Raw genomic sequence first — 14,518 nt, 5'->3', positions numbered from 1 at the left:
CCTCCCTCCTGAGCCCAGTGAGGACACACCCTGCGCCTCCCAGCCCCGCCTACACACCTTAGGGACCCGCCTACGCCGATTGGCCCCGCCCCATTCTTTGAGCCGGGCCCGCCTTCTCCCTGCCCTGCTAAGGAGCTCGCAGGAGCCCGCCAGGCCTCGCTTCCCGGCCTGCGGCCTGAGGTACCAGGCCTGCGGCTTTCGGCCCCGCCTTCCTTGGCAGCTTCGGGTTCCACTGTCCTAGTACCTACCGGAGGTGCCCGCCGTGCCAGGTCACCTCTCCAGGTCGCGATTCCCCAGCAGCTCTCGCGGTGCCTCAGGAACACGGTATGTTGCGCTAATTCGGCTTGTCCCGAGAGAATGCCAGGTGGCCACAGGACCACACACCGGATGAGATGATAAGGAGAAAGCACTATCTTTGTGCGAAGTGATGGTGGGGAAAAGCCACGCTCTTGGTGGGGGAAAAAATACCGCACAGTTAACAAATTAACGAGGAGAGAACGCTGCCTTGTTTTGTATTTAAGCGTCCGAAAAGAAGTGGTCCAGGGGAAAGTGTGCGTGTGCGTGGGGAAGGGGGCGTGAGAGTGAGAGGGGGGAAATGACTCAATTTAGGAAAATACTTTAAAGGCTCTGAAATTGTTTCAACATACTGAGCTTTTAGGAATATTGAGCTCTTACGAAGTGTCAGGCGTCATCCTATGCATCTTATATGAATTGTCACTTAGTTGTCAGTGCATCTCTGAGGTAAGCGATACCAATATCCCTCGTGTTGCAGATGAAGAAACCCAGCCTTAGGATTGATAAGATTATCCACTTAGAAAGTAGTCGACTGCACAGTCTCCTTAGTAAGTGCCCTTTACAAGGCCAAAAGTTAAAGTCGTGGAGAGGATATTCTCCCCTGTAATAGCTATAGGCAGTGGTTACTACCGATGGTCACAATAATTTGGTTGAATTACTAATACCGTCTCTCAGGGGAACTATCTAAAGGAAACTACAACAGAAAGAAAAAATAGTTTGATCTAAAATGAGGTGAGATTTGTTTAGGTAGCCTGAAGTTGAAATATTAAGCCTTGAACAGCATGCACCTGTTTTGTGGATAACTGTGTGAAGTGGGGTAAATAGGATAGAAAATTCAACTTTGAAAATGACTGAAAGCTCTTTCTGAGACCTGCCCTAGAGTAGGGGGTGAGAGTTATCCTTTCTGAGACAACTACCATAGGCCAAGTGTGGAGTAAAATTTTTACATGTATTAACTTTAAATAAGAAAATATATGAGAAAACTGAGTTTTAAAGAAGTTAGATCATTTACCATAGGCCACATGGCAAATAAACAAAGAGCAAAAGTTGTCATTTAATTAACATCATCAAACAATATGTCCACTATGTCAGATAACATTTTTGGTATTGAAGATACAAAAATGAATGAGCTTAGTGAAAAAGAATATGGATCCTAGAACCATACCATGGACATTAATTCCAGCTCCCCTGTTTATTAGCTGTGCTACCTTGGACAAGTTACCTAGCCTCTCTGAGACTGCTTCCTCATTTGTAGAATAATAATAATTCCTTCCTAATAAGATTGTTGTGTGGATTTAATATTACTCATAAATCACTCAGTGGGGTGGGAAATTACTATGGTAGCTTCCACATACACTACTGATCAGGCAATTGTAGCAGTCATGGAACTGAAAGGTTCAGATCAAACTGAGTTGCTTGAATCTCAGTTTATTGTTATTTCTTCAGACCAAGGAACAAACATAATTTATAGCCCATAATGTCCAACAGTGGGCTGAGATCTCTCCTCCTTGGTTAGTTTGATAGAGAACTGGAATGGGTGATTAAAACAGTGGTTGTTAATGTGCCCACACTCAACATGAGTATGAGTGGGGCTACCGGGCTAAAGGAATCTCCCTACTGGGTAGGTTTTCTGTTGGATGTGGGGAAGAGGGGATGGGGAAAATGCTGATATTCTTTCTTCCTCACATCACTTCAACTTTTTTCTTCTTCTACTTGTGGCAATGGTCATAGGACCATGGCTGCTGCAACTGCAAGGGCTGGAAGCAGGGATGATTCCGAAGCAAGAAACTGCTTTTAAACTTTGAGTGTTAAGGGTCTGATGGGGCAGATGTCCCTTTACCCCATCTGCCAAGTTGGGGCTAACAGTGAATTCAGCTATACTGCCTGGTGGTAAAAACAGTCCACTAGTTAGTTATTCTACACCTTTGTAAACTTACCTTATCTGAACAGAAGTGGGAGGGACTTGCTAGACTAGTGTTGCTGTCTGCAATGTAGACAGCACAGAAGCAGAATCTAAGATCCTTTCCAAAGGTGGAAAAGTTTGGGTATAAATAGAGAAGGAAAAATAGTAGTTATGAGTAAAGGAATGAATAAATGGATTATGTTAATTAGGGAAATTTCATATTACATTACACACTGAAAGAGGCTCAGAGCAAGAGATGATAGTTCCTCCTTGAGCAAATAGCTCAGTTGGTTGGAGCATTGTCCCATACACCAAGAAGTTGCAGATTTGATTCCTGGTCAGGTCACATGCCTAGGTTGCAGGTTCAATCCCTAGTTGGGGTGCATAAGGGAAACAACCCGTTGATGTTTCTCACATCAATGTTTCTCTTTATCTCTCCCCCACACCTCCCTCCTTCCCTCTCCCTCTCTCTAATATCAATAAACATATCCTCTGGTGAGGATTTAGAGAGAGAGAGAGAGAGAGAGAGAGAGAGAGAGATCGCCCTAACCAGTGCGGCTCAGTTGGTTTACTGTCATCCCACAAAGTGAAAGGTTGCCCGTTCAATTCCCAGTCAGGGCACATGCCTGGGTTGCAGATTCAGTCCCGTTCTCTCTCTCACTGATGTTTCTCCCCCTCTTTTTCCCTCCCTTCCCCTCTCTTAAAAATAAATAAAAATGTTGAAAACATTTTTAAAATGATAGTTCCTTTGCTTGATTATACCAGATGCAGGGTGAAGCTATATACTGCTGCTACCTCTCCTGCTTTTGGAACCTGACACAATCAAATGGAAGCCTGCAAACCTAAGTGGCCTCACACTGGGAGATATGTTCATATTATACAATGATGGATTGGATGGTTGTTGACTGAATGGTATTCCAGTAATGTGCTATTATATTTTGACCCTTATAGTTGTTTTGCTGTAAGGTATTCACGTTCAAAGACCAAGGGGTAGACCGATATTGTGATTTATAATAAATACGTATTTGGTCCTTTCCCATTTATGGCACAGAGCTTCTAAAACGCTTGGAATTTCCTAAGTGATGAAAATAATAAAGGTGTCTTTTGTTGTTAATGAGGTGACTTTTGGAGTGCACCCAAAGATAGGAGCTGATTGCCAAGGATGCCAGATGACAAGAGGGTTGGAACTTTAAGGCTAACCTACCCCACAGCCAGGGAGGGGAAAGGGGCTGGAGGTTGAAATCAATCACCAGTGGCCAGCGACTTCACAATCATGCCTATGTAATGAAGCTCGGTAACAACCCAAAAGGATAGGGCTCCGAGAGCTTCCAGGTTGGTGAGCACTTACTTGGGAGATTTGAGGAGAGTGGCATGCTTGGAGAGAACACAGAAGTCCCTATGCATGTTGCTCATCTGGTTGTTCCCGAGTTATTTCCTTTTTTTCAATAATTTAGTAAGTAAAATGTTTCATTGAGGTCTGTGAGCTGCTCTAGCAAATTAATCAAACCCAAGGAAGGAGTCATGGGAACCACTGATGTATAGCCTCTCAGTCAGATGTACAGATAACAAGCGGTGCTTGCAACTGGCATCTGGGGTGTGGTCTTGTGGGACGGAGCCCTTTACCTGTGGAAGAATTGAGGTAGTGTCAGAATTGAGTTGAACTGTAGGACACCCAGCTCGTGTCACAGCATTGCTTGATGGTGTGGAGGAACACACACCCCACCCCGGATATTGGAATTGGGTGATTAGAACCTTCAATGACCAACTCACTTGCTTATAATCATACCTTCCACAAAACTGTATAGCCCAATACTTAGGAATGCAAGCTCCAGAATGCCTCACTTTATACTTATAAGCTGTGTAACCTTGAGCAAGTTGTTTAGCCTGTCTAGTTTCCTATCTGAGAGGTTGGTAACAGGCACTCTCAGAGTAAAACGAAATATAATCCATGTAAAGCACCTGACAAAGTGTGTAGCACGTAAGTACTAACAAAAGTTAATGAAGAGAAACTTCGTAAGTCCAAGAATATATATAATTTTTTAATTTTGAGGTAATGTAAGATACTTTCCTTATCTAAGGTATCTTGACATTAATAAAATCACACTTTTAAATTCTTAATCATATGGGGTTTCAAAAAGAATCTGTATGTTCATGCCTACCTACTTAGGTTAATGTAACCACTGAAAATATTTCCTATCACTGTTCAGCCCTTTATCAGGCAGCAGCAGAACCTAATTTAGGACAAGGTGATTGACAGAAGTACTTTTCCATAGGTTATAAGTAGGAAAGATTTGGCTCTTGAGAGCTTACCAACAGGGGAATTTATATTTGTAAATAAAAAGTAATGCTCTTTGGGCAGTGTTTCAGAATCACCTGCAATGTTGTTTAAGAATAAAGATTTCTGTCCTCCATTTAAGATTTACTGAACAAGAACAAGAACGTGATTGAGATCTGCATTCAGAAGTTCCACAAGAAGAATCTTGTGCCTACAGTCACATGAGAACAACCGCCTCAAAGGAAGGTATCTGAGTTTAGACCTAGAAATTGCTGACTTCCTTAAAACACACAAAAATAATATCTTGAGGAGTAATGTTTAGAGCAAATACTAAGTAGCGAAATCATACTCTAAAAGCACTCTCAAGTCTGCCCCAGGAAGCTATTATGCTTGATATTCAGATGATTTAAGAATAAAAGTAGCAAAACTTTGAAAACCCTCAGTAAAGTTCATTCTTGGTCTTCTTCCTAAATTTGTTTTTAAGTATATTAGATTTAATCACTAAACAAGACCAAAAGAGAACTTTATTTTACATGACTTTATTTTACATTTAGAACCATTTTATGCTTTACTTAAAAAAAAAAAAATAAAACTCACTCTCTGCTTTTAATAGTTCTAAAAGCATTTTAACCAAAATCTTGATTTAGGAAGACTTGAGACATTTTGTATTATTTTAAATATTTTCATTCTCTCAGTAATTATTAAAAATAAGTTCACAATTAGGGTTTCAAATGTCCTAATGATATCTAGTTTGTTCTCATTTCATAGTTTATCAACCCCATAATGTGCATACAGAAGTTAAGGTAATATATAAATTTTATCTATTTCAGATACATCAATGATCAGCTCTTAATCTAATTACTATTTCATTTACTCAGAAATAGCATTTAGACATAAAAACCAATGTCTTACTTTGTAAAATAACCTTTGGTTAATTTACACAAATCTAACACAACATGTTGTGTAAGTTTTAAGTAATACAATGAGTTTCACTATCATTTTAGTTTTTAATATTTATTATGTCAGCAGGGCTGAGAATATCACATGGTTCAGTCTTCTAGAAGGAAGCTATATAATAAAAGTGAATAAAAGTGTAGTGCCTTTGACCATGAAAACACCCCAAAGGACAGGAGTCCTATGAAGTAACTGAAAGGTAGGAGAGACTTCAGAGAATTTCTCACCTCATTTTCAACATATAAAGTGACTAGTTTAAGTCATTTTATTGAAGACTCCATGAAGAAAGTGTTCCTTATTATGCCATTGACTAAAGCTACACAGGAATTTAGATATTGATTTTAGGCTACGTAATTAATGAGTCATCAAAAACTAACCTCTCACTTAGTTATTAAGTAGTTATAAAGTATAAGTGAGTTAACTTCCTATGCCAAGTAAGAGGTGGCCTGGCCAGTGCCATTCAGGATTCTCTGCTAACTGTAAAATGTGGACTGATTTTCTTGTTTCTTTTAGTCCATGTGTACATAAACTTTCTGTTCTTTAAATCAAAAATTTTTATGCACATAACCGTGTCCGTGTATTGCCCTTAGTTTAAAAATGTACAACTACATAAATAAAAACTATTGTTTCTTCAATATTACTTGACACTTCTTCTGTAATTTCTTTATTTAAAAAAGTAAATGTAACAAGATACTTAAAAAAGGCTAGATACAAAAGTAGTTAAGCTGCTCACGAACATTTAAAATTTTCCAAAATGTATCTTCAATAATCATGATCTTATAAAACATTTTACAGTTATCAGAAAGTGCCCAGGCTGAGTTTACATAACTGAAATATCTTAGTACAAATGTCTAGTTAGAACTGAAGTGCAGTAACCTCCTGACTGACTGCTCATTGAAATAGGGATACAAAGGGAAAAAGTTGATTGTGATCAAGTATTGTGCATTGGCCCCATCATATGTACAAAAAAGTGCCCTCACTCAAATGAACAATTACATGCAAAATATTAGTGATTTCATTTAATATCCTAGAGCTCAATGCAGCCAAAATAAACCACAATAAGTGGTTTTTATAGGTAAAAGTGATTTTATCTCTAAGATCTGAATGTCCAGAACTTTTTACAAGTTCCATATACATGATACACAATTGCAGCCAACCACAAATTAAACACCATAAAAAAAGTTAAAATGAAAACACAGAACATACTTAATTTTTTATTTTGAAATTCCCTATTCCCTCTATACAAGAACCTTTGCTGAAACACTTTCCACAAAGGCAGCAGTGAATTTTCAGAACATTTTACATTTTTTCCCCTCAGCAAAAAGATAAATCACAGTGTAAATTATGTTGTTCTGCTGTCATCTTTGGCTGGGGTTAGACCCAGAAGTTGTTGACTAGCAAGCCATTATGGTCAAATGTTGCTACTGCTCCTCAGGCCTTTCTGCTACAAACTCAGCAAGGAATGTTTGCATTTAATCTCTTTTAAGGTACCTCCAGTGGGGTGTGACAGCATTGACTTCCATAAACTTTTATAGACAAATGGAAAAAAAAAATCTACAAAATTAGCTAGTAATATTACACAGCAGTACACACTTTTTATACTCTACACAAAACCAAAATTCTTGGTCTTAATGGCAAGTAGCAATTTCTGTTTGAGAATCTGTTTAGAGGAATAGAGTGGGACGTAAAGTCGAGAAATGCAAGTATTTGCAGTAGGAAGATGTTGGTCATCTGGTGGTCTTATTGTGATGGAGGGCATAGGCTGAAATCCTTCTTCACTAGCTGGTAATGATGGGCTTGATGTCCAAAAGTAAACCTAAACAGGAATATATTAATTATAATTTTGGCTTTTAACAGATTAACATTCAACCCTTAATTCTGGCAAAATACACACAGAGCCCCATTCTTGTATTAAAACCTACAAAAGGATATTACAATATTTTGAACTGAGTTTTAAATTTATTTCTTGTATTGAAAATGAAAGGGTGAGAGTCAGAAGAAAAAAAAAGAGCCAGCTATGTAGAAAAGTGACTGTGTTTCAGGCACTCAGTTTCTCATCTGTAACATGACTGTTGGACCAAATGTTCTCTAAGGGACTTTCCAATAGCTAAATTGCATGGAGCATTTCTTAAATTGCAAAGCCATCCACCAAAAAAGGTTCAAAATTCATATAGGTTATCAAAAAAAGTTTAAGAGTTTTACTACACATATACTTTGTGACGTTAAGATAAATGTTAACTTCTTCTACTTTATTTTTTACTTATATATGATAACCAAGGTTGTTTTCCTGTAACATTTGTATATATACCATTTCACATTGGCCCATACACATATACATGCATACCATTCTTTAGTGATAATAAAACAGTGCCTATCTCTTAAGGTAAAGCTTTTTAAATCCTATGCATTTATAGTGCACAACTAAATAAATATATCTAATATCCCAGAGTGACGAGGAAAACTAAATGAACTAAGTTGCTATTTCCTGAAGCAAATTTTTATGAGAAATATCAGTATACAGAAACCCTGTAATTTGCTGGACTAATAATTCAAGGGAGAACAATTTGGGAAACCCTGTTATATTCTTATATCCCCCAGCACTTCCCCTCAAACACACCAGGATAAAGCAAACAGTATGTGTAGGAGAAGGGAAGAGGAGAGGGAAAAGACACCTTGATAAACTGCTTAAGCCCCCAGAATAGACTTCATACAGCCATTTAAAAAGCGAAGCTCACACATTAAAGTTGCTGATAGGAAATATTGAGGTCTTTATAAAGAGAGATTCTGTCTCCCTCTCTCAAGACTGAAGAGTTAGCACACTTCTCCCGGGAAAGCAGAAGACTGGGTTGCAGTGAGATTGATTTAAAAACAGCAGAAAATTAAAACTAGGGAATAAAAATATATACCTTAGAATTCACACCAGATAACCAATCATTTCTATTTCTGATTCTGGTAGATCTTACAGAACTAATATGTTGCCTATTACAGGGAAGAAAGGTTCCCAAATCCAAAGATTGACTACAAGTGGTATAACCCTAACAAGCTATTTAGGTGCTCCTGGAAACAGAAGAACAGATATGGTATTAGCACTGGTTTAGGATTCACAAGATTGGGAAAGCCAAATTATATGGAACCAATTATACAGAATTTACCTAAGGAACAATATAAGTGGCAATCACCAGGACTGCTGAACAAATTAGTGAAGAAATACTAGAAGGCTTGGGAGAGAAGGGTGCACACATGTATAGATTACGGAGTACTAAAAGCAAGTTAGTACCCTCCCCTCCCCTCCCCAAAAATAAGTTACTGCCTCAACTGAAGGTAAATGGGAAACTGCAAGTTTTGTGCTTTCCTGCATAAGTAACCATTTCCCCCTCTCAAATAAAATTGAGGGCTATATCTAGAAATGAGATCCTTCTTATACATTCCATGAATAGTCTAATTTAGATTACTGAGAACTCAGGCTGGTTCAGTGGGGCAAATGTTCCTCAATTTTTTACAAGAAAGTCTGGTGGGGACTTGCCTTTCAAGATTAATAAACAAGCTGATTGGTTATGGCTATACTCCAGATTGGACATAATTTCATTGACTTTATGACAGACTTTTCACTGTGATCAAAGTTAATATCTAATTTAAGCTTCTAAATTAATTTGTAGTAATAAGATTAAAGCAGTAAGTTTACTATCCACATATCACAATTAAGCTACTCTATTCCTAGTGTACAGACAGCGACCAAGATACTATACTATTCAGAAATTTTGCAAAGGCTTGCTACTAGTCAAAAAGATGAAGGATATATAAAAGGAGCAGCCAACATATGTAGGCACTATAGGGAGGAAAAAAACATGTCTCAACAATAAGCTTGTATTATCTTCTGGGACTAACAATGTGTATTAACACCTAAGATGTGTTTATTTCACTTTGCTTACAGCTTTATCAATACTTCAGGTGTTCTATTGCAGAGTAAAAAAAAAAAAAAAAGTTATTTCTGACCTTCTGTAATTTCTTAACCAAAATTAAAATAACCAACCATTACAAATTTAAAACAAAAGGCTATCATACACAGTATTTTAAACTTTTATATTTTCTCCTACAAATTCTGTGAACTTAACTTACAAGATCTTGTCGTTCAGTCATGCTCATCTTCTCTACTATTGACCAGAACCAACGCTTGAACTGTAAGAGCTTCTCCGCATTTTCTCCTAAGGAAGAATATAAACTCAATATATTGTACCAGTAGTTAATAGTTTTAAAGTATTTCTTATTATAAATATATAATTAAAATGTTATTTAGGTCTTACTTTTAATACAGGAAATTAGGATCATTTGCATGATGTAAAAACTCTATAGTGTATTAGTCAATCCTGACTCAAGATGACCAAGACCAAAAAAAAAAAAACACCTGTCTCAAAATTGGTAATCACATGACTTTAATCCCATCTATAACTGACAATTTCTTCTCATGATCTTAAGCCAGTGTTTCTCAAATTTTAGTGAGTTTACAAATCACTTGGGGAGCTTTTTAAAATGTAGACTGTCATCCACTAGGTCTGGGGGGAAGAAAAAGGGAAAGGAACCAGAGATTCTGTATTTCTAGAAAGCTTCAGATGCTGCTGCTGATTTGAAGATCATACTTGGGGATATCTTTAGATATATTCTTTCCCCTCCTAGGTTTTTGACTTATAAATGAGATAAATTTCTTACTTCAAAACTATTAAACTATTAAAAACTATATGAAAAAACACAAAAACTATTATATAATGACATATATATTGCCAAGCACAAAGAATAAACAAGATAATTTATCCAAATTTAACTTACTATAATTTGGCTGAAATTGTTTACAAAATATGAAAAATAGAGGGGAAAATTTGGTACCTTCAATGTATGCAATAATCTTGGGCTATAGGTATTGTCCTCTCATAACAAATTTCTTGGAGCTTCCAGTGTTTTATTGTATAGTCCACAGCTAAAAAGTCTATTCCTAGACTATAGGACTTTGAAAAGAAAGATTTGCAGCAATCAAGCACTGAAGGTAAATGTTATTCTAGGGGGATTATCACTACCTCCTTATTCTTTCTAGATTCTCCATGTGTTTGTGTGCTATGTCCCTGTTAAGTGCGCTTTGGGTCCAGTTGACATCATGCAGTCAAATTCTTTAGAGATTTTAAGAGAAATGAATCAGGAAAGATCAATGGAATTGTCACATGAATTGTTTCCACCCACTAAGTTGCTCACCACAAGGTTTTTTTTTTTTTATAAACCATGCATTCTTTAAAATCTAGAAAAATTAAGCAATAAAAGCCTAATGCTAAGCCATCATCATTCAATCATATAATCACAAAAAAACAACAAACTTTTAAGCATCTAATACAGCATTTCCAAAGCCCTATAAATACATCTAAAAACCAGAAACTCAAAAAATGCTGACAAACTATATAGCTTATTCCTTAAACACTTCAAGAATTACATACCTGATTCATCATTGAAAGAGGTAAAACTGATCAGCATTTGCACATTAACTTCACCACAGCCATTTACCAAAAGTCTAAAATCTTCTGCTGTTAAATCTTCTAATGAGTTTTTTGGAAGCACATCCAGTAGACCTTTCCTCATTGCCTAGAGAATTTCAAAAGTTATCCTTTTATTAGTATTGGTACTTTTCATGTAACCTTTATGATTATTAAAGCCCAATATGTTTTAGCAGCCTCTCTCTAAAAATAATAGTTCTCATTTAAAACCAGAGATAAAAACATTAGGCTCTGCATTTTTATATTCTTATTAATAGATTCAAAAGAGGGGCAAAGGGGTGGGTATTCAAAAGGCTTCATTTAAAAAGCGAAGTGGTACTACATACCAGTCATTAACTGAAATAATTTTTTAAACTGTATTAATAACAAAGAGGGTAGTAGAGGGTAGTCATTAAATGAACAAGAATAGCTTCAATTTGTCAAATGTACTATCCTGTCAACATCCTAGGATAGCTATTGTAATGACAAAACGAACTTCCCTGACATAAACCCAAAATCTAGATGCTTACCGATAAATTACCATGTGCCAAGAACTGATCTAAGCACCTTACAAGTATTCATTCATTTAATCCTATCCTCATTTTTCAGAGGAGGGAACCAAGGCACAAAGAACTTAAGTAGTTTGCTAATGTCAACACAGCAAGAGGGTGCTGCAGCCATGATTTGAACTCTGGTAGTAGATCCAGAACCTGCACAATTATTCCCAGCCCAAGGACCAGAAACATTTGAGACCAGTCCTAAATCTACATAAACAAACATTTTACCCTAGAAAGGGAAAGAGTTAATGTAGTAAGCTTGATGTTGCCCTTTAGAAGGGCCTGACTGGCCTCTGGCTAGCATCTGGGAACTTGGTTTTTGGAATATTGCCTACATTATTAACTGATGTGGCTGTTTTGAATGTTTCAGGCAAAGAACCCTGCTGCACATCTTGCCTAGATGATCTGTGCATACGAAGTGATTTATGATGAACATGTGCTTTCCTCTGGGAGTCTGATTTTCAGTAATCATGGCTGGTTCTAAAGGCAGGAATATGCTTACTGGACTGGCCTCCAATTAAAAACACTAGGCTGACTCTTAAACAGGCTTCCTTAAACACAAACACTGCACATGTTGCTCTAATTCACAGCTGAAGAAAGAAGTGTGTTCTTTGTGACAACCCATGTCCCCAACAAGAGAACTATGGAAGCCTGCACCCCTTGCTGATAGTCCTTTGGCTATATTAAACCATAACTACGAGCATAACTGCCTCTGAGGCCTAGGAATCCAGCTAGTAGGTCAACAAAAGTATGAGTGGTCACAGGATCCCAAAACAGTAGCCATTTCAGTCTTGCAAGCATCCGTTCCAAAATTTTGCCCACTAAAATTAAGTTTCTGATGACTACATTTTCTTCCAAGTAGTTTCACCTAAAGAAAGTGAGTAATAAGGCCTGGATTCAGGTGTAATTTACATTATAAATAAATTCACTTTGGTTTAAAATTTTTGACCTTTTATAGGCAAGCTGAATATACTATGAGCTAGTTTACCACACAGGAAGACGCATAAAGACTCTTTAGATCAAGTAACACTTTTTAGAAACGCTTACGTGTAATGGCTGTTCTGCAACTACCAACATTCTGTGCTCTGCATATTTCCGTACATATTCATACACATTCTGGGGAGTCACTGGTATATTTACACCATTAGGAATAAGTTCAACCTGTGAAAAATTTAGTGCCACTTAAAAAACAATTTTGTCAAAGCAATAAGACGTTAACAGTTCATAAAACAATTTCCTAATTTTTAAAATCTAAAGGCAATTCTGTATCTCACAAGTATCTAATCTAAGAAATACAAACGCTTTAGGCCTCATAAGTACAAAAAACTTTTTTGACCCTCGATCTTTGTTTGTGTGTGTCTCTCTCTGTTTCTATTAATCTCCTCTATCTTTATTCTGGATTTGTGTATGTCTCTTTCTTGGCTCCTATCTAAATTGTTTCTACATAAGACTAGCACTACAGACTAACCAAATTCTCTTGCCAGAATCAGAAAATGACATAATTGCTTTACCTGTCCTCCACCCTCTTCTTTACACAGGTCAATTGCAAATGCCAGATCCATTGCTGAGAAAACAGCATCAGCATCTGAACTCTGAGAAGCAAGGATAAGTTGCCGCAAACTCTCATACATCACAGGGTCAAAAAAAGCAAAATCATGCCAATTGACCTAAGAAAGTAATCATATGAAAATTATGAAAGAAAAATCTCTACTGGATTCATTGGTAAACTGAAATCTATGATAAAGAATAATTTGAAGGTATAATGATAAAAAATAATCTTCTACTACGTTTAACTGATTTAAAGAAGTAATAATAAATCTTTGGTTCTGATAGTACATTTAATTTTTTAAAAATAGACATTCTGGAATTACTTTAACACATGTTTACTTTTTTAAAGATTTTATTTATTTATTTTCAGAGAGAGGGGAAGGGAGGGAGAAGAGGAGGGAGAGAAACATCAATGTGTGAGAGATACATCAATCGGCTGCCTCTCACACGCCCCCAACTGGAGACCCGGCCCGCAACCCAGGCCTGTGCCCTGACTGGGAATCTAACTGGCAACCCCTCGGTTCGCAGGCTGGCACTCAATCCACAGAGCCAGACCAGCCAGAGCTACATTTAATTTTTAAAGTATGAAAAATGTAACATATATTTTGAAAATATTCAAAGCCAATAGTGTAATTTTTTTAAGTTCCAAAATATGTTTGCAAAAAACATCACTATTAAACAATGATTATGGTGAACATCCTATTAATCTTGACAACAGTTACAAAATACAGATTACTAATTCCAGGTGATAAATCTGATGCTCAAAGGAATTCAGTAACTTGCTGAAGATCACATCACTGGGTTGAACTTGACTCTATTTGAGTTCATGATCTTTTCTTTTCCATAAACCTTGTTAAAGGCTAAACATAGCAATGCTTGTAATGTTGCTGAACTTTATTTCAGTTCTTCTTTGCTCAAGAACATTTTGGCTGGACTACTTTTAAGAATTCAATAGGGCCAGAGTTTTGTTTTGTTTTTAAGAATAATATATATATCATAATATGACATGGCTGTACTAACAGAAAATGACAGTGGATTTGATTAAAGAAAATGCTTGAAAATGATTTACAATGGCTATAATACTTTAAATTTTAATTTTAAAATAATGCAATAAACAGTGTGCTAGTATATAGTTATTTTATAAAAGAAAATTTTTGCAATTGTAAGCAGTTCGGTTCATTAAAATCACTTACTTTTCTACCAAGCAACACCTTAATCACATGTCTATTCAATGTGATGGGACAGAGTTCATTCTGTAACAGACATAGTCCAAGAATCCTAAAAACAAAACAAAAAAAATTTAAATTCAAAAACAATTCTAGAATATACATATCCCCTCTATACAGTATTTTGAGAAATTTTCTATCGCCTCATTTCTAATCAGTATGAATTTGAATATACACACATTTTAAAAACTAATGTATTTTATAAGTCTCAACTGAAATTTTTTAAAAATTCAAATATAAGATTAGAGGTA

General features: G+C 36.5%; 1 protein-coding gene and 1 long non-coding RNA gene across 2 annotated transcripts in view; one reads left to right on the top strand and one right to left on the bottom strand.

Annotated features, from left to right (window-relative positions):
• Positions 1-112: 112 nt before the first annotated feature.
• Positions 113-13,247, top strand: LOC150004142 (uncharacterized). Its single transcript, XR_016512365.1, has 3 exons — positions 113-324; positions 4,615-4,718; positions 13,032-13,247. It is a non-coding gene; the product is annotated as an uncharacterized LOC150004142 (long non-coding RNA).
• The window catches only part of UBR5 (ubiquitin protein ligase E3 component n-recognin 5), a 123,811-nt gene continuing 115,920 nt past the window's right edge, over positions 6,628-14,518 (bottom strand). Inside the window, exons 54-59 of the mRNA XM_090283486.1 lie at positions 14,235-14,319; positions 13,005-13,160; positions 12,541-12,654; positions 10,901-11,045; positions 9,543-9,628; positions 6,628-7,242 (exon numbers count right to left, since the gene is read on the bottom strand). Coding sequence (XP_090139612.1) covers positions 7,030-7,242; positions 9,543-9,628; positions 10,901-11,045; positions 12,541-12,654; positions 13,005-13,160; positions 14,235-14,319 — 799 coding nt within the window. The 3' untranslated portion in view covers positions 6,628-7,029. The remainder of the gene's footprint in view (positions 7,243-9,542; positions 9,629-10,900; positions 11,046-12,540; positions 12,655-13,004; positions 13,161-14,234; positions 14,320-14,518) is intronic.

Source organism: Furipterus horrens, unplaced genomic scaffold (genome assembly GCF_987537825.1).
Source record: "Furipterus horrens unplaced genomic scaffold, mFurHor1.1.pri manual_scaffold_7, whole genome shotgun sequence".
Taxonomy (NCBI): domain Eukaryota; kingdom Metazoa; phylum Chordata; class Mammalia; order Chiroptera; family Furipteridae; genus Furipterus; species Furipterus horrens.
This window is presented reverse-complemented; position numbering and strand designations above follow the sequence as displayed.